General features: G+C 36.5%; 2 protein-coding genes across 2 annotated transcripts; both read left to right on the forward strand.

Annotated features, from left to right (window-relative positions):
* The first annotated feature begins 311 nt into the window (after positions 1-311).
* LOC137398435 (LIM/homeobox protein Lhx3-like) lies at positions 312-4385 on the forward strand. The gene is made up of 6 exons (XM_068084545.1): positions 312-354; positions 1044-1233; positions 2451-2647; positions 2921-3066; positions 3685-3760; positions 4207-4385. Exons 1-6 carry the CDS (start codon positions 312-314, stop codon positions 4383-4385), a joined length of 831 nt encoding a protein of 276 aa, XP_067940646.1.
* A 2385-nt stretch (positions 4386-6770) lies between these two features.
* Positions 6771-8228, forward strand: LOC137398659 (uncharacterized). Its single transcript, XM_068084844.1, has 2 exons — positions 6771-7459; positions 7577-8228. The coding sequence occupies exons 1-2, from the start codon at positions 6916-6918 to the stop codon at positions 7909-7911; spliced, it is 879 nt and encodes a 292-aa protein (XP_067940945.1). The 5' UTR covers positions 6771-6915; the 3' UTR covers positions 7912-8228.
* The last annotated feature ends 11244 nt before the right edge of the window (positions 8229-19472 follow it).

Genomic DNA, 19472 nt, shown 5'->3' on the forward strand with positions numbered 1-19472 from the left:
ATGGCTCTTGCAGCACGCACCACTCAATCTGTACTCGCTAATTCTTCTTCTCATCTTCCAACTGCGCATCCCTAAATGAGCAATTTTCAACCTGTTATTCGGTGTCACTTCCAAAATATTCTCTGACCATGAACATCACCTACATTGGGAAGGTAAGCATGCAGCATTTTAATAATAAACATTTATTTAGTTAAATCATTTTATCACATCATTAGATTAACACAACTTTATTGTTTATATGCATTCAGTCATGAAATTTCTTTTACAAGGAAGGGGTGAGAGCAGTTGAGGGACTATAAACTACTGTCAATATGTCTGTCAAGGATGAGAAGAGCAGTTCTTCTCCTGATAATGGTAAAAACACAGTTGATTTATCTGCATGTTGGAGATTATTCGCCGTTTAAAACTGATTCATTGAAAATATCGTTTTATTTCGATCTTACCAAATTCTAGCAAAAATTAAAATAAACTTCCTAGGAAATACTCTTAAATTTAAAAAAATTGTTAGACTAATCTTACTAGCTCTTGCAAAAATTGCAACGAAATATTGCAAATTAAAAAAAAATGTAAGTTTTATTTCTTTGACCAAATTTTCATGAGATTTGACGAATTCAAATTTTAGCCTTGGATGACTAAAATTTGTGAACAACTTTTCAAGAGGAGTTTCTTACAGTTCATTCAAAACAGCTTTTAAACACCAGCTAAAAAACTTGTCTAGATACATGTAAATTTTTAACAAATTTGCTACATGAATAATAGCGAGGTCATTACATCTGTGATTGCCAGTTAATAGTCAGAAGCACCTTCTCACTGTTCTACATGGTGAGTGGGTGGTTGTAGTAGGGATGGAGATACTACTGTGGTTAGTAGGTATCCTTGCTGCTAGTGACAGAATGTTGGCATGGTTGAACTACCAGCTCCTCAGAAAGCTACTCCTTGGATAACTAGGTTATAAACATGCCGCAAGTTCTTTTGCTGTTTACTTTGAGTAGACTGGCTGGTGCTGATCGGCTGGTGCATGTCAGCATTCAACTCTTTTTCAGAGGAAGTCGAAAAGCGGAAGAAAAAGAACTGCGCGGCGTGTGGCCTTGAGATTGATGACGGCTATATCATGCGAGTCATCAACTGTTCTTGGCATGAACGCTGCCTCAAATGTGTCAGTTGCTCGCGCCAGCTAACAGACACCTGTTTCTACCAGTCAGGCCGTTTCTATTGCTCCAAGCACAACCCCTGGTATGCAGCGTGTTATGCTCTTCTGCTGTTTGGCAGTTTTTTACAAATTTTATGACATCATGGGAATCAATGGATCTGTAAAAGATTTTCAACTCAAATTTGTTTAGCTGAAGATTCATATTCTGAAGATGGGTCATCTTCTTAAGCTCCCAAACTGTTTGCCGATTCACTTAATGCTCGTGTTTTTGTGCATGTTTGGGCCGTGCATAGTTTTAAAACAAATTTATTATTTGTTTTACAAAAATAAATTTTGGTAATATTTTGATTGGTTATTCAAATAAGGCGTCGGCAATTGTGATCTAGTGGTTAACACTCCCGTCTGCCAGGCAGCAGGTCAGTCCCCCACTACAAGATGCCAGGAAAAGTGACCTGTTTTAAATTGCTCATGTGCTAAGGGGACCACTTTGACAGAACCTGAGGGAGGAAACCACCTCAGTATCATCTACAGGAAATTCGTGAAATCTCTAATCCAAGCATCTGAAAAAGATCATGACATGAGGTCCTGTCTATAGCAGAATATTGTTGACTCACATTCGAATAATAATAAATAGTTTAATTAATAAATTTATTTACACTATTATTTTTACTTACCCTAGCAGTCGGAGAGATTATCAGGTGCCAGTGACTACACAATTATACAAAAGTATAAAAAGGTGGCTGATTGGTGCAAGTGATGTAGTGTTAGTCTGGCTAGTCAACAGTTATGTGTTCGAACCCCGCTGAGCGCAACCTTTTTTGCAACTTCTAAGCATGGCGGAGGGCGGACGGACATAGCTTCTATTATAGTAAAGACTAGCAGAATGCTCGACGTTGCACGGGTATTAAAAAACAGCTTATAAACAGTAGCAGGTATTGTAGTTGCCTGCCACTTGCTATTTGCCTGGCACAATGCCAATGACTAATTTGAGTAGGGTTTTGAATAAGACCCATGAGAGCCAGCATAAAATGACATTGCGTTGCGCCGTACGCAGAGCAGTATACGTATTTTTACCCATATATCGCCCAATGATTCCATCCACCTTGCGTGGCTTATTTGGTAAACTATTTGCCTGGTGAACAGAAAGATCCGAGATCAAATCCAGAAGGAAAAGGTTATTTCATTTTTAACTTTTAATAGCTATAGCTGGACAAACCGAAACACACAAACTTTGAGAGTTATATATAAAAATTGTCTGTTTTATTTAAATCTAATTACTGTTGTTATCTTTTTTTTGAAGCTCAGTGTGCTGCTCAGGGTGCAATGCTCCCCTCAAGCACCACGACTATATTCACAGGTCTTCACACTTTCTCTACCATGTTCATTGCTTCCAATGCGCAACGTGTGGCCATCAACTGGAGAGTGGAGACAACTACTACAGAATGGAGAGCTGCAAACTCCTGTGCAAGCTCGACTTCGATATGGCCCAAAGGAAAGGTAGCCAATTGCGTTATTTTATTTACGCTGTTCACCAAAAACTTATCAGCATTTAAAACAGATTTTTTTAAATAATGAAGGAGTCATGTGTCTGTAAAAAAGTGTAAAAAGTTATTTTGAAACACTTATTCATTGATGTACAAATTACTTTTACTAAAAGTTTAAGAAACTCATTTTAAAAGCTGACCAATCAAATCTCATTATTTAATGTGTTAACCAATTAAATAAAGTCATTCTTACAAGAGAGTTTTGTTGTTATCCTCTCTTTGCTAGATTATGACAATACCAATAAAAGACCGAGAACAACCATCACTGCTAAGCAACTCGAGGCACTAAAGAAGGCATACCGCGATGGCAGCAAACCACCCCGAGTTGTCAGAGAGAAACTTGCTAAAGACACTGGTCTGAACTCGAGAGTAGTAAGTATGTTTGATCCCAACTTTATTGATCGATCGATCGCAATCATCAATCAATAATTCTACAAACTAATCAATAATAGCGCAACACGTGCAATGACTCACCAATAGAGACAACAGCATATTTTCGTAAAAATATTTTTTGTTACAAATAGCATAGTTGTCATCAAAACATTTCAGTAAGTTGGTCTTGATCACAGTGGAATTAGCATCATTGTCCAGATTTCATCATCTCATAAGACATGAATCAAAACAAATATGAATTTAGGCACACTTCTAGAAAAACTTTAAAAAATTTAAACTTTAAGAATTTAAACAAGAACTTACACAAAATTTAAGTAGGTTTTATCAGAAAATATCGGTACGTTTCTATCATTTGTGATTGTTGTTGGTGTTTGAGATAATCTGACTGCCAGGATGTTTCAAGATTAAATCCGACAGAACTTGATCGCGGTTAAGATGCTCAGATCAAAAAGTGTGATTATGATGTCGATAGTTGCAACAACACGGACAGAATAGCGACGCAGAACGCTGCAACTGGAAAGGAATAGCCAATATCAACTATAGCAACATCGTGACTAGTGAAACACTCTTTGCAAGTTTTTTTTCTCTCCTCTTTAGGTGCAGGTCTGGTTCCAGAACAGACGGGCAAAGGAAAAGCGAGTAACTAAAGACACAACAGAGGACAACTCCAGCAGTGAGTTTTATACTTCTGTCATAGTAATCGAATGCCCAGCATTGCAAGGGTATAAAAAACAGCTTATAAACAGTTGCAGCTAATGTAGTTGCCTGCCACTTGCCATTAGCTTGGCACATTGCCAATTCATAATTTGAGTATGCTACTATCCGTATTGCTAAATTTACCAATGAGAACCGTGAGAGCAAGCTTTAGTGCTATGTATATTTCAACCACACAACCACTCATAAGGTCTAATGAATAGCGTGGCTTAATTAGAAAGATCATTACCTGAGAAGCGGGAGGTTCTGAGATTGAATCCAGCACGAAGCAAATATTTTATTTTTAAATTTTAATGGCTATAGCTGGACAGACAGACGGATATTGAGAGTTATATATATACCGGTATAGATTTTGCAAGTTCAAGCTGGTAAAACGATTGTCTAACAGTGATTATATCGTTACAGTTAAATGCTCACTGGATGAGACCCTCTACATTCCACCGATCTGTCTGCCCACCCTTGCCCCAACATGGCTGCCGCATACTTCCGTTAAACCACAGTTTAGCTGTCCATCCTCCTCCATGATGGGACTCATCCATAGCCTCAGCGTCACCTCCTCGTACGACCTCCCTCGTACCATGTAATAATCTCTGGCTTATTTCAAGGATTTTTCTCAACTGACGTTACTTGAATTGTTGATATGATTATTGATTATTATTGATTATTGATTGTATGTGATTAGAAAGCAACACTCTTACTGTCTTCAGTAAGTGTATGGAGTGACCAGAGTGTGTTTGTCAACATCTAATGGCAACTATTATGGCTAATATTACTTACGCATGAATATGTAACAGAAGGCACACATTTTATAGAAGATTGAAGAGCGGTGCGCTCGAACCACTTTTCAACGATGTCTGTTTATTATATTACACAGAGTATATTTTGCGTTCAAACTTCTACTTTTAGGAAACTTTTCTCTGATTATTTTCATGTGAATTTATGATAATTAAAATTGTTGTTTGTATTAATTGTTGTAGTTTTTAAAATATGTTTCTTATAATCGTTATATATTTATTATCATCTTATGTTTTTATTAATTGTAGTGATTTGTTTACTTGGATTCTATCCAAGTAAACTGGAATAAAATTATTCCAATTCTTATTCAAAATTAAATTTTAACAACCAATGGGGCTCAGGCGATTATGTGTGTAACAATTAATGTAAACTTGCTTCCAACTTGGAGTTATCTACTCCTTGCTTTAGTTATGACAAAGCGGTGCATCTGGAGGACTTCGAATCTAGGCATATGTAATACGCTCAGATTTGAGGTAATTACTAAGCGGTTTGAGATCTTTAGGTTTTTTACTGCAATACTGTTTTTAAAAATCCCACTCAAATAGTTATGAGATTTTTAGTCATGCCGATACACAAATCCCATTTGAAGTAATTGCTAAGCGATTCGAAATCCTTAGAATTTTAACCAATGAAAATGACTATTGACATTAGACTAACAACATTAGACTAACAGGCTAGCTAACATCTGGCGTAACAAAAGACCTCAAACCTAGACAAAGACTTTATTACACCAAGGTCTGACGATTCCTGAAAAGATGTACTGGGGTAGTAGTAACTACCCCAAAAAGTAGATACGGATTTAGCAAAGTTAGTGAGTCTGTAATAACAAATTGAAAGTGTTGAGAGACAACAACTCCTCATCTGTATTGTCAGATGTCATGGAGTTAAGTTAAAGACGGATCAGGTCAAATATGTTTCAACAAATGAAATTTTTAATCTTGCACCACTCCGGCTATGAAGGTGAGAACAAAAACGTGGCTCGTTAATTTTAGAACTTTCCAATGAGCACAATCAGAGCTGAAGGGTTCAAAATGTTTTTTTCAATTTTCTGAAAACAGATTTTTCAAATTCAAGTTTAACAGTAAAAAAGACTCACTTAATGGCATATGAAAAAGTCCGCTAACATTCTTTAAACTGTTTTTAACGTTTTTTTAAACTGTTTTTTTTCAAACACCCACTAAAAGGTTTTTGTGTCAGTAATTGGCCAACAATATTGGTTAATTATTATGACATAAGACGACTTTTGGTTAGCGAGGTCATCACAAGGTCATCATAGACAGCAGACCATTTATGTGTCAGTAGATAGTTTGGAATACTTTGGGTTCAGTTAGTTTATGTCAATAGTTTTCATTTACTCATCTGGACAATGTTATATTTCAGCAATTTAGGAGTTGTTTACTTATGAAAAGACAACTCGGAACCAAATAAATATTGTGTTAAAAAGCAAGACAATATTATAGTTGCTTCAAGAGATTTAAATGTGAAGGTCAATTGGAAATATGAACGTTTCAATTTCTATATCAGTTAGAATTTCCAAAAAACAATTATTTTAAACATTTTTATGTATATTGTATTAAATTACTAGGCTGTTCTCGTCATTTTATTTCATTAAAACTTATTTTGTCAGGTGATTTTAAAACTGCATTAGAGTGCCACAGTAAACACCTGAGTCATAGCTCTATTTGTATCGACACCTTTTTTTAATCACTTTTACAGCTAATTAAAAAAGTAAAAAATTTTTTGGCTAATGCATCAGTGTTGCTGTTACACAACTTTTAAAATATAAAGTTTTACTTTTGCTAATGCTAGGAATTGTGTTCTTGACTTAATTTTAGAAACATTAATCGTTCTAAATTTTTCATAATGGAAATAAAATTATTTTCATTATGGAAATTTTGTCAGCTGTTTGTATTGACTTAGCCGATCACTAGCATTCAAAAATGTTTTCATCAAGGCATACTTTATCAAGGCCAGCGCAAATCGCGTGACGCTGGAATTCCAGCATATTGTACGACTTGTACGGCTTAGTAAGAGTTCATAAAACTAACACTAGTTGTACATGACGTCAATAGTTGCTAGGTGTTTTGATAGGTTTATCAACATTGTCTAGAATTTGATTGGCTAACTCATCAACTACGCTTAACGTTATTGCGTCGTCACAATTCAAAGGAAGCCATTACTGGTTGGAACGTGGCTTTTCCTTGTCGTTGGGATTTTTTGCGCCAAACTATATTAAAACGTGAACGCTTTTTGACGTTAGTTTTATTCTAGACATTCGTCTTAACCACTTCGATACTGAAGAGATTTGCAACCATCGTAATGTCAGCTCTTACTCGTAAAACCGAAGTAACCAAGCTGATAACAGTTACATTGGGCAAGATACAGCAATCGAAGCAGGCCAAATGCGGACTGAACTTGAGAAAAAGTCTATTAGTGGCTTCAGTGCTACACAAAGCCAGAAATATTTATGTAACAGAGGTAAAGAGTCGATCTATTACTAATGAAAACGAACTTAGTTCGACTAGTACGGATTCTACTCCTGCCAAAGTCAAGAGATTTTCTTCGCATAGATCCATGTCCGTTATCGAAGAAGAAGAGCCCTCAACGTGTACTAGACCAGTACAAGAAGCTGAGGTATCTTCTACAGTTGGTGCTACACAATCGCATACGTACACTCAATTAACAGTTGTTCCTGATAGCTCAAAGGACTTATTGCCAATAACCTGTTCTGCTACCAAGCCTGAGGAAACCGGCCATACAAAACCTATTGACGACATACTCACTGACTTGGTTAATGCTAGTGAGAGTGGCAATACGACTACAGACAAGGAGAATAACCCTCCAGCATTAAAACAGCTTCCAGGTAATATATAGGCACATTGATTTGTATTATCTTTTAATAAGCGTAATTCAGTTTTTTATTTTTGGACCATCAATGCCAAATCACCATATATATATGTGTGTTTTACTACTATTGTAGTGACTTCCTGTGGACAGTGTCTAAAACGCAGAGCTACTACAGACTATGCTGAATCAGACGGCGACAACGAAAGCACCGAAAGTTATCAGGCACCATTGTACACAAACCTAAAAAGGCCAAGATCACATTCATGTAGTGAAACGACCTTGATCGAGGACACCTGCAAACCTGTACCTATGGATACTACTCAAATAAATTATCTTGTCAACATATTTAGTCAAAGTTTTTCCGAACTGTCACCCACAGACTCTCATGAGGTCGGATCCAATTATGAGACATCCACAGAAATGAACACTTTCGCTTTGTGCAGAGATTCCATTGCCTTAACCGCGTAGATTCATCACTTGATCAAATTCCGGATATACACATAGTTAACATTCCAACGTTAGGCATGACTGGCTAGAGGAGATTGCATCATGCTCACTAGTAGATAGTAGTATGAAAATGAATCAGCCTTTGGTCTTCTTAGGTCACGCCTCATTAAATTCAACAGAGTTTGGATAATGCTGTTTTATTTGAATCACGGTATTTATTGCTGGCTTGCATAGCCAGTTCATTACTTTTTTTGCCAACTGGGCAATAAACAGTGACTTTTTCTATTTTGAATTTTTAGTATCTGTTATGATACAAACAATAAAACCAAAAACCATAAGTTGTCTGTCTTGATTGAATGAAATAAGAAGTAGTTCGTCAACAGCTGCTTAAATTCACCATAGAATTGCACTGGTTCATAGTCAACACTATTAGACATGGCATCTTCGTAGGATTGTCTTAGAATTCAAATGATTTACAGTAACAGGTGTTAAGGATGCATAAACAAAGCAATACATCACCATAAATTATAAGGAATTTAACTGAGGCACAAGCCATATACAGTGTCCTTAGTTGATTGTGAGGTAGCCAGCTCCCTTTGTTTGCCCATTTGAACAGGATTGGCTAGTAATGTAGTAATCATTGGATGGACTTTGAGTTAGCCTCTGAGTTAGTAGGCGCTGAGGTACGGCTATTGTTACACCATATCGGTTTGTAGCGCTAAAGGCTTGTATTGATGAATCATAGCCTATATTGCCACATAGCGATTAGCGAATGAATGACGCTGAACGAGTAGTTTGTTTTGACAGGCTTGCTGTGTAATTGGCTAGTTCTACATATTCACACTCGTGAATCACGTAGGACTCGATGAGCGTAACCGGCTCTGAGGGCAGCTTCTATCTCTTCTACGAGTGTGTACCACTATATTTAGCCTTCGCATTCTACGCCATTTCTTATTCAAAACACCTGCGCAAAAACTAAATTTGGTGATGTTGATTTTCAAGTGATTAACCAAAAGTATTGCAACAAGATGACTACCGTTAGAGTGCCTGTATGCAATCATAATCTGCAAAAATACTTAATATAATAAAACAACTGCTTCTAGTGTGATCAGATTTCAGTGATATCTCCAACTCTTTGAAGCCATTGCGTGTATATGTATATGAGCAATCTTTATTGTGGTAAGCAATAGTCATATTTTACAACACGTTTTCCTCAAGGTACCACAGCAAGTAAACTAACTAAAAAGCACTGTATAACAAAAAAAGAAAACAGAACAATGCAAAAAAACTATAGTCTAACTAAAAAACCAATGAATAGTCTAACTAATATAATAATGTTGGAACTGAATGCATAAAATATATAAAAAGCAAGCTTGAGGATTGATATGATTGTTTAAACAAAAATTGGACCAATGAAAGCTCTCTGAAAATAGTTATGCATATCTATGAAAACAATTTTCTAGTTATGAAAACAACGTATATAATATAAAAATGTTAAAATTGGTAAGGCTAGATGGTGAATGGTATTATTGGTCAGAGAACAGTAGGTGTAGTTTGAATTTTATTTTAAAAGATTGCAGAGGAAGAATTCTTAAATGAGTGCAGAGGTTATTATATGGATTTAATAAGCCTATAGCTTCAATTGAGTTTTGGACCACAACAAATCAAGCATATTTGTCATTGAGGTTTGCAGGTATGCTGTCAATTAAACCTCGGTTATTAACATATGTCAACGGCCTTGACTCAAACCATAATAATTGCTGGAATACTGCTTCGTAGGAGATTTCTGTTCCATGCGATTGGTTTTGATACCATTATTGACGACAACTGAGGACAACCTTTGCTTTGGTCTGTCAGATATCACATGAATAACGATCCATCCATCATAATGCTATGGTAGTTGTAGAACATTGACGCATAGCTTTATTGTAACGTAAAAACATTTGGTTCTGCCAATCTGCATGTTCCCATGCATCGTAGAGGACACCTTTCAAACACTGTCTTTTGGTAAGACTGTCTCTCCATCTTACTGCAACCAGACTAGACCGGTTCCTTACCTTAGCGCCAATCTGGCAATGTGCCAATTTAGTTAGCATTGCGCCAATTTAGCCGTCTATAAATGGCATTTATCATAGGACAATGCCCAGTTAATTTATAAATAGCGCTCCACTCCGTGGTTCGTATAGGAACATATGTAATATATGCTGTAGTACCAACTGCCCTGTAAAGCGTTTAGTACAATATTCCTACTTGGAAATGAAATAGACTTATTATGTAAATGTGTATACAGTCACAATGAATAGGTGACTCAGTGAAGGAGATTCAATAAAGAGAATGGGTGCACTCACGCTAGGACAGATACGAAAGGAAATGACCTTTCATTCATGCACCGATCTCAATTTATGTGACTAGCAAATTGGTTCAGTCAACGAACCAATTGTGGAAACACATACTTCTGTTAATTACCAAGAAAGGATTTATTCCCAGGGAGTTGTATAGACATACCATGGGATTATGCGAGACCTAAATAGCCACGAACAAGGTCATATTGACTGCTAGGTCTATGGCCGTGAAACGAATTAGAAAAATCTTGCAAGACTTGACCCTTTAATTTGTTTTCATCAAACAATGTCAAGGACATAGAGTTTTTCTGGTTGTAAATGTTAAGTAGCATTGTAGGTCGATAACCTTTAGCTTCCTTTCTATCGGAAAATCGCGATATCAAAATTTTTATTATTTTATTTTGCTGCGGAAAAACTAGTTGTACGATTTTAATTAAAAATGAAAATGCTAGATAGACTTTGATAAAACTATCTTATAAACTAAAGAGCAGCGGCGTTCATCAATTTACTTTTCCTTGAAGTGAGCCTAAAAACATCCTCTTCGATGGCTCACTCAGTAGCTGGGACCACTGTAAGGTATGGCCACAGATGTACTTTGGGAGTTGTCAGGCACTACTCAAGGTTAGCCATTCCAAATTAAACCTAGAAAATCTATAAAGGTGGAACTATGTCAAGGTCGATAGCTTGTTTTACACATGTCCCAAATAGTATTTTTTGTTTTGATAATTTATTTTAATTTTAAATAGGTATTTAATGTTTTGCAATTTAGAACTATTTTTTGACAGCAAACAGCTTGATTTCGACTTTTCCAAGAGCAACAATCTTGTGACAGAATCGAACTATAAAATCAGTTCAGCTCTGTTGGCACGATGATCGTTCATAGATATATTCTTGCCGATCTTCGAGAATATAAAAATATCAGCGATTCAATTCTTGTCATGCTCATCGACAATCTAGAATAAGAGACACACGAAAAAAGTTTGGATTTTTTTCTTGAGAAAAGAAAATTTATCAAAATTTTCATAAAAATAGTTAGAAAATATGTAGAAGCACACTTGCAACATACGCATAAATGTATATAATATATAAATGAAGCTTCGAGCCAGGACTCCTCCGCTACTTCGTGCCTCATCTTCAGTGCCTACATTCCATCGAAGATTTTTAAATAGCCGCAGTTCTATCCCTATGTTTCCATGACACCCATGATTCGCAAATTTGGGCCAATTCCCGAGTTGACCGCATCATGGAAACAATATAAATCCGTAAGATAAGTGAGTTTTGTGAATCGCAAAACTTTATCGAATCCATCTTGCTTGGGAATAATAGAAACAGAACTTGCGAATGATTTGCATTAAAATACCACATCAGCTATTCAATTTAAAACATTTTCAATACTTCCACCATCCTTTCTCGATTGAGTTTCACGTGTTTGCATCACTAACACATGCGTCGCTAGTTATTAACTTGTAGCTTACAATTCTTTACCTTTTTTTCAACAAGATGACGGAGACAATCCGCATCATGTGAATGTCCATAGAAACACACAACTCGCATGGTAACATTACTCCAAATCCACATGATGCGCTTCGTGGAAACATAGTGTATCATAGATTGATTGGGAGGGAAAGATGAGTCAACCTAATTTCAACAATAGTTAAAAAAATTATTGAGAGAGCTATTTCTTTTTCCATCCTCAAAGATTCTCTGCCAAATTTTTCTTTTCATTGGAAAGACGGACTAGTGAATCAGTATAGGCTGGTAGTTTCATACGAACCAACACGGTGAACAGAATATTTTCCCATGATGCAAACTGAATCATAACACATAAAACGCATATGTAATGTATACAATTTGGAATTTTTTACTTGCTGTCATCAGCCCTGAGTCAGAATAAGCCGGAGATCACTGTACAGCCTTTTTGGCTATCTATGTTGCAAGACTTCCCACTCTGATAAGCAATTCATCATCAGGCATTATGAGCTGAGCTTATTGGCACATTGCCATCTTTTATCATGATTGGAATCTAATTTAAGATGTGGGGAAAATTTTAGCAATTCCATATCAGCTGTTTTAAATCTGTTTTTCCGCAGTGACGCTGTGATTCATAAAAATTGCCTGAATTATCGTAATAAAAAATGCAATCGAATTTTATGAGGGACTATTCTCATCTACCTCAGCTATGAACTTGGTTTTTAGTAGACCTCAAGTATGCTGAATAGGGCATATCTGAACATGACAAGTACACTTAGTACTTACTCTTTCATACCATCTTATGTACATATTATACTATCAGGTACATACAGTACTTACCCTGTTACACTATCACACATACATATTATACTATCAGGTAAATATTGTACGTACTTACCCTGTCATATCATCATACATACAGTTAGATACAGATACGGTACTGTCAGAAGTACATATCATAAGCTGCATATTTTAGGAGTATAACTACGTGTTTTAGCGCCTCAGGTACCTACCATAGCAACAGCCAAGATGCTCACAGCTAATGAGTGGGGTGTTGCGATGTGTCACAACAGCCGGGAAGCAATTTATATGCAGTAAAATAAGGTTTTAGATGGAATGGATGGAGGTTGACACCACACATTCCAGAATAACCTTCGTGTCCAGGACTTTAGTTCAGACGGCATTCAACTGCTGGATCAAAACCTACACCAGCAGACAGTTCTTAAAGCGAGTTTTCACTTATTAGATTAGGCTGTGATTCTAAGATGGTTTACTTTCTGTTAGAGTGGAGTCTAAAGCACACTGAAATGCTGGTACCAGTGGCAGCGTCATAACCCTCAGTTCACAAAGCATACTGGAGGTGTCAGACAAGAGTGTAGTATTTTTTAGCATTTTTAAAAATCAATTTTATTATGACTTTTGTCATAAAAATTTAAAAAAAATTTTTTATTTGGAAAACAATTTTCATTCAGAATGGAGTTATATTATTTTGGAGCAATGGCATTTTTATGTTGAACTGAACTAATATTTTTGTTTTTTTTACAAGTTTTGATGAAAAACATAGCTGGCCTGTCATGGCAAATTGCCAAGCAAAATATCAAGAAATCCCCAATTTACCAATAGTGTTAACTGCATGGTCAACGCCAGTGAATTTTCTCAATATTTATTCATCGTGTTTCGATTTTGAAAGTTCGAAAAATAAATTGTTCTACTGACAAAATTATCGCAATACTAACTATGAAAGTGGTTAAAAAATAAATATTTGCCGGGAATACCGAAACAGAGTATTCAGCTGGTCTAGTGTTTCCATTGAGTCACGAGCTGGCCAATCATACTCAATACTAACAACTGGATTTCCCTGCAAGGAGCTCTCCAAGCTTCCCGTAGTTGCTGACTTTCTATGCATCAGCGAATGAATCAGTTATAAGCTTTCTAGACAATCATAGATGGATTAAATTAAGTTTGTTATCCGGTCATTGGCCTTGACCTCACATGAGCTGAATCCTGCTTACGCTTGTCAGTGTTGAGGACAACGAGCGTATTAATGTTGACCTCGCAGACAAAGACGTTGGTAATACGGGTGGAGGGGAGCTGAATGAAAAACAATATTAAATTAGAAATAAATCTAACTGGCATGTGACTAGCTGGCCTTTGCTGTAGGTGGACTGAAAGGTTTTGGTAGGGGTATATGTTTGGTCGTTGCCTGATAGCCCCAGTTTATTTTCTATCACCAATAGCTAGCATTATTATTTTTATAATTTCATCTGATTACCATGGGTGTTCAGTCGTGATTGTGAAACGAAATGCAGACACAAAGAGCAGTTGTTGTCTATTCTGGGACAATGCAAATAGCTTGGGAAATGAGCAAACCTGTGATTATCTGGTCACCTGTTCTAGCAAGCCAGAACATTTCTCTCCTGCGAGGATGCTCAGTGGCACCCTATAGCATGCCATGTAGAGTAGGGCACCTGCTCTACGTGTCTAACACTGCTCATGTTTAGACATGCAGACTTCAGTTTATAATTCCTGTGATTGGTGGTACGATGTGTTACCACGGGAACCAACAAACAGTTAATCTTCTACTGTTGAACTGAGCGTCACAAACCCTTGCGAAGACTCCCGTAAAGTATTTCAAACAGAAAGAGTTAGTGACATAATCTCAGCGTGTAAGAAGAAGGTTCCCAAGGCGATGAAGGTAAATGTTTGTGTTTGAGTAGAGATGTCAGGATAATCCATCCGCTGGAGAAGTTATACAGAACTCTGTTGGTCTGTGTCACACCTATATATACAGGTCAAGGACGTTTTCGACTATCACTATATTTCCATAGAGCAGTTGATGCGAATTTGAAGTTGCGTGCACATTAATGGACAGTCACATGTTGCGAATTTGCGCTGTCGCTTTGTGAAAAAGTGTTAAGAAATTCGGAGCACTTCTGTCACAACGGAGCACTTCTGTCTCCCTTAGTGCATGATTTCAAAGTAGGAATGACTGAAGTGTTGAAATGTGTAAAATGGAATAGCTAGCCCAGCACTTTTTTAAGCATCATTCGCGAGTGCCATTTTCATCTTTCGCAAGCCGGAAACATTTTATGTAATTTTGTGAGCAAACAAACTCACTTGACTTGCGGGGGGGGGGGGGGGGGGGGGGGGGTTTGTCGTTTCAATCTTGTGGATGATGTAAACTTGTAGAGGATGTGAACTTGTAGAGAAATGCGTCATAAAAATCTAGTGGATATGCAAGGCAGTGTAATAACCACAAAATTCTTAACTAGGATTTGACAGAGCAGAAACAACATTTTTTGCAGCAACAATTATTTGTGTTGTTGCTGCCAATTTGACCTTGACATGACACTGATATACAAATGAACAGTGTCAAGGTGGTTTTATTTTTAAAGTGACATTTTGACAGGAAATCATTCTCATATTTAACAGAGTTTCTGATAAATACAGACTAATATAAAGTTGGTAATAAATGATCAGCAATATGCTCTATGACTCGGGTTGTATCAACATGAGGTCGACCTAAGAAGGAAAGTGGCCGAGTAATATTTTAAGGTTTCTGCTGAAGGACAACAATACACCCATCCTGTTTTCTTCCTTCCGCATTTCTACTAAACTACTAAAAGTTGATGTGTATCTTTATGGCTTGGAATAAAGTAATATTCTAAAGCGATAAAAACCGTCTCGGTAGCCGTTGGGCAAAAAACTGTTCGAGTTAACGAAGTTAAGGTCGAGTTATCTAAAACAATTTATCATTGCGTGGGAACGGACCAAACATATCCGTTCGAGTTAACCATGTATTCGAGCTATCTGAGAGCGAATTATCCATGTTTGACTGTACAACATTTACCATTCTAACTTTTAAAGTTTATATCATGAGAAAAGTGTTTTTGTGCAGTTCAAATAAATTAAGAAAAAAATAAACAATGAGTACATGGAAGTGTATAAAACATCTATATATATATATATTTCTCAAAGTCCATCTGAAAGTCCGTCTGCTGGAAATCCGGCTATACCTATTATTAGAACAGCTGAGCTGGACAACAATACAGACTCAAAGTCATGGCTTACCGTCATTGGAAGCCTAACCTTGTTAACTAGCTTAGTGGAGTTTTTTCTATTGGCAATATGCCAGGCTACTAGCTTGAAAAGTACAGTTGTTTGACAAAGTTTTAAAACCTTTACAGTTGTTTTTATTTTTCTCTTAATTTATTTCAACTACACGACACACTTCTCTCATGATATGTACTTTGAAAGTTAGAATGGCAAATGTTGTTATATGTTAAATACAAATCAATTTTCTGTCCAAAGACTCTTCTATTACACGGGAAACGCCGGATGGCACAGCAAGTATATATATATATATATGTTTATATACGTATATATATATAAACACCGGGTGGCACAGTTAGTTTAAAATATAAAAAGTTTACAGTTGCAGCAGAAGCTCGTTATATTCGAAGTGTTGACGGACGAAACTGGTACCTCTTGATACGGGTATAAACAGAAAAATGAGATACCATATTTTCTTTGTCTGATACTTTGTCTGACCGAACGGAGAGAATTTAGATATAGATTTCAATTTCTACTCCAAATAATACAATTGTCCATGTGAAAAGAGGTTAGCTTTTACAGATTTATTAAAACTGAAAATATGAGTGTAACGGCACATATAATATTGAAACGGCACAATTTAGAATTAAAAAATGGTAAAAAGATTTTTTTTCAAAAAAATAAACTTAAAAGGTAATATTAATTAATAATAAAAAGTGCACATTTAGCGTGGGCAATCGCAAAATGGATATACAGTATATGACAAGAGCGATGGAAATGATAAGAATAGCTAAGCCTTGTAGTTATGTGCCCTTGTTAGTAGATTTTTGATTTGAATGTTGCGAGTTCTAATCCAGTACGAGAGTGATTTGTTGTTGCAATAACTTTTCGCTAAAATTGGACAGACAAACAACGATAGACTCTAAGATTTATATATATAGATATACTAGCTGAATACCCAGCGTTGCATGGGTATTAAAACAGCTTATAAGCAGTGGCAGGTAATGTAGTTGCTATTGGTTAATTTGAGCAAGCTAGTATCTGTATTGCTAAATTTACGAATAAGAACCGTGAGAACAAGCTTTATTGACGTTGCGCGTAACGCAGAGTCGCTGTGCATATTTTTACCCAGATATGGGTTCATATTGTCCAATGAATTCATTGCATCTAGAATTGAATTTGATGATGATGAATCAGATGCAACGAATTGTATCTGAATTCATTGCATCATTACGAGAAGTTTGTCACCTGGTGAATGGGAGGTTCCGAGATCAAATCTCATGCGATACGGACTTTTCATTGCTAGATATTAATGGCTATAGCTGGACAGACAAAAGACAAACTTTGAGGTTTATATAGATATATATTTATTTATTTCTTTGTAACGTTTATCTACTATATGAATGTTGAGTGATAATTTCGTTAAAATACTTATCAGGCAGCTAGATTTTTAAAGCATCCCATAGCCAGTCAGTATGAGGTTGACATACTAGAGTGCGCCAGTGAAAGGTTCTCCATCCTTTTCTAAAATTAGATCTTTGCTAAAACTAAAGCTACACAATAGGGAAGTGCTACGAGCTAACGACTCCATGTTCCCAGGAGCTTCACTGACTACAAGGAAGTACTGTGACCTGAGGGTTAAAAATAACTGTAATAGGTTTTATTTCCTCAGGTAACATAAAAGCGCAGAAAATTGTTTCTACATGCGTGTCACGTACAAGCTAATCTCGTTGTTATAGGGATATCGGATATCAGAGATAACGGCTCTTTGGCTCACTAGGCATCCGTCGCTGCTAGCTAACCGGATAATGTCACCTCAAATGAGCATACACAGGGAAGTGTTGGTCTGTAGATAACTGAGGGAGCCCACAGAGGTTAAAACTTGTGCAAGCAAAGATTACATAGTCATTCTGTCATGCCAAATCCAACCAGCATCCTATTAGCCCCTGGCGTATCCTCACAATTCGCTATCATCAATCTTCGGTACATTCCGGAACCTGTCATTGAATGGTCGTTTCATCCAATCAGCTCATCATTTTTTGCTTGATTTTACTTCATGGTGAACCAGACAAAAACGGGACAAAGTCCCACAAGAGATCCTGTTTTTATATCCGATGATGAAACAGACTAGAATTCTACTATACTAGTAGGGTGTTAGTAGTTGGACAGGGATGACAGTTCAAATGTATATATGCTACACTGAACTGTCTGTCATACCCACAGATCTATTAACTATATTAACTTATTAAGTATAGTTAATAGTTCTATGGTCACACCTTACATGGCACAAGGCAGTCTTAAATTTTGAGCCAAAGAATTGAGTAACACAGAGCCATTTCTATCAAGAATCTCAGACCCTACAAGTTGATATACTGTAAAACTTCTAATTGAACCTCTAATGACGGTCAAATAGAGGTAGTGATTAAATAGAGGTGATGATTAAATAGAGGTGACGTTCAATTAGAGGTTTTACGGTACTTCTGTATTTGCTACAATAAAGTAGTACAGTGCACCCTCGGGTTACGTCATTCCTGTTTTACAGTTTTTTTCACCTTACAATGCGGAACAATGTATTTTCATCTCTTCGTTGCGCCATTTTTTTTGCTATAGGTCTACGACATCAACAAAAATGTCTCTTGGAATTCAAAATTGTCAGCCGGTATGCAGAATAAATTGGATTCAAGAAGATGCCGAGATGCTATTCGCCAAAATCCTTCTCACAATGTCTGAAGGAGGTACAACGCTTTCTCTCTCTCCCTCTCGCTCCTTCTCTCCGTCCCTCTCTCCTACATTTTAGCATTTAATGTAATATTCACTATAAACTTCATTATACGTATATATCTATATTATTATATCTATATAACTTTAATTGGTTAATTATGAGTCTTAAGATTGATAATGACGTTAAAGGAAGAAGTAAGATAATGATTTTATTGTAAAAAATTTTTTATTTCAGATCGTAACGAGTAAATACACCAAATTACTGTAGGTAATTATAGTTACTAAGGTTAATATACTACTTTGCTACTGATTTTTAATATGTACAGTACGTATATGACACTTTGATGCTTTTTACCAGAGGGTGTTTACATTAAATAATTATTATAAGTTTCTATACTACATTCCACCTTACGATGCCAACACTAGAATGATTAATATCGTATAGCGGGATTCACTGTAGTACTATGTTAGCTTGTTCTTTTGGTGATTGGAAATCCGGTCTTACAATTGTTATGAACAAAAAATGCCTTCTCCAACAAATGTATTTCACGATCTAGAAAGTTGAGTCACGCATTATCCCTCTTTCTCTCATTGGAGAAAATCACTTGTTGCTCATCCGTTCTGGCAAGCGTGAAAACCACTCTTCTTATATGGCATGGTCAGTGGAGCACAAAGTTTGTATACCTAGAGCATTCCAAGGTTACGAGTGCCTGAGAGGTTCTTCTCATCTTCAGGGCAGTCAGTTGTGCTGACTTCAATGTATAGTTCTTGTAGATAAAGCCTAGGATCAGTGATACATGTCATCTCATGATCAACTGATAGTTTATTTTATGCAGGTGAACTGAATTCCACAACTCTCAAACTACCACAGGGTCGGAGTCGTCTGAAGGATGTAAACTCAGCTCACTAACGGAAGGGATTACCTAATTAAAGGTGAAATTTTCTGCCTAGGCCCTAACAAGGATACGAAATGCACTCAGAGAGCCTACGCACTTT

This window comes from Watersipora subatra, chromosome 6 (genome assembly GCF_963576615.1).
Source record: "Watersipora subatra chromosome 6, tzWatSuba1.1, whole genome shotgun sequence".
Classification (NCBI taxonomy): domain Eukaryota; kingdom Metazoa; phylum Bryozoa; class Gymnolaemata; order Cheilostomatida; family Watersiporidae; genus Watersipora; species Watersipora subatra.

Bases quoted from the DNA above. Each gene is read 5' to 3' on its own strand.
- LOC137398435 (XM_068084545.1), top strand. From the start codon at position 312: ATGTCTGTCAAGGATGAGAAGAGCAGTTCTTCTCCTGATAATG. The intron at 355-1,043 runs GTAAAAACACAG...ACTCTTTTTCAG, and splicing joins CAGTTCTTCTCCTGATAATG to AGGAAGTCGAAAAGCGGAAG. The intron at 1,234-2,450 runs GTATGCAGCGTG...TTTTTTTTGAAG, and splicing joins TGCTCCAAGCACAACCCCTG to CTCAGTGTGCTGCTCAGGGT.
- LOC137398659 (XM_068084844.1), top strand. From the start codon at position 6,916: ATGTCAGCTCTTACTCGTAAAACCGAAGTAACCAAGCTGATAACAGTT. The intron at 7,460-7,576 runs GTAATATATAGG...CTACTATTGTAG, and splicing joins AGCATTAAAACAGCTTCCAG to TGACTTCCTGTGGACAGTGT.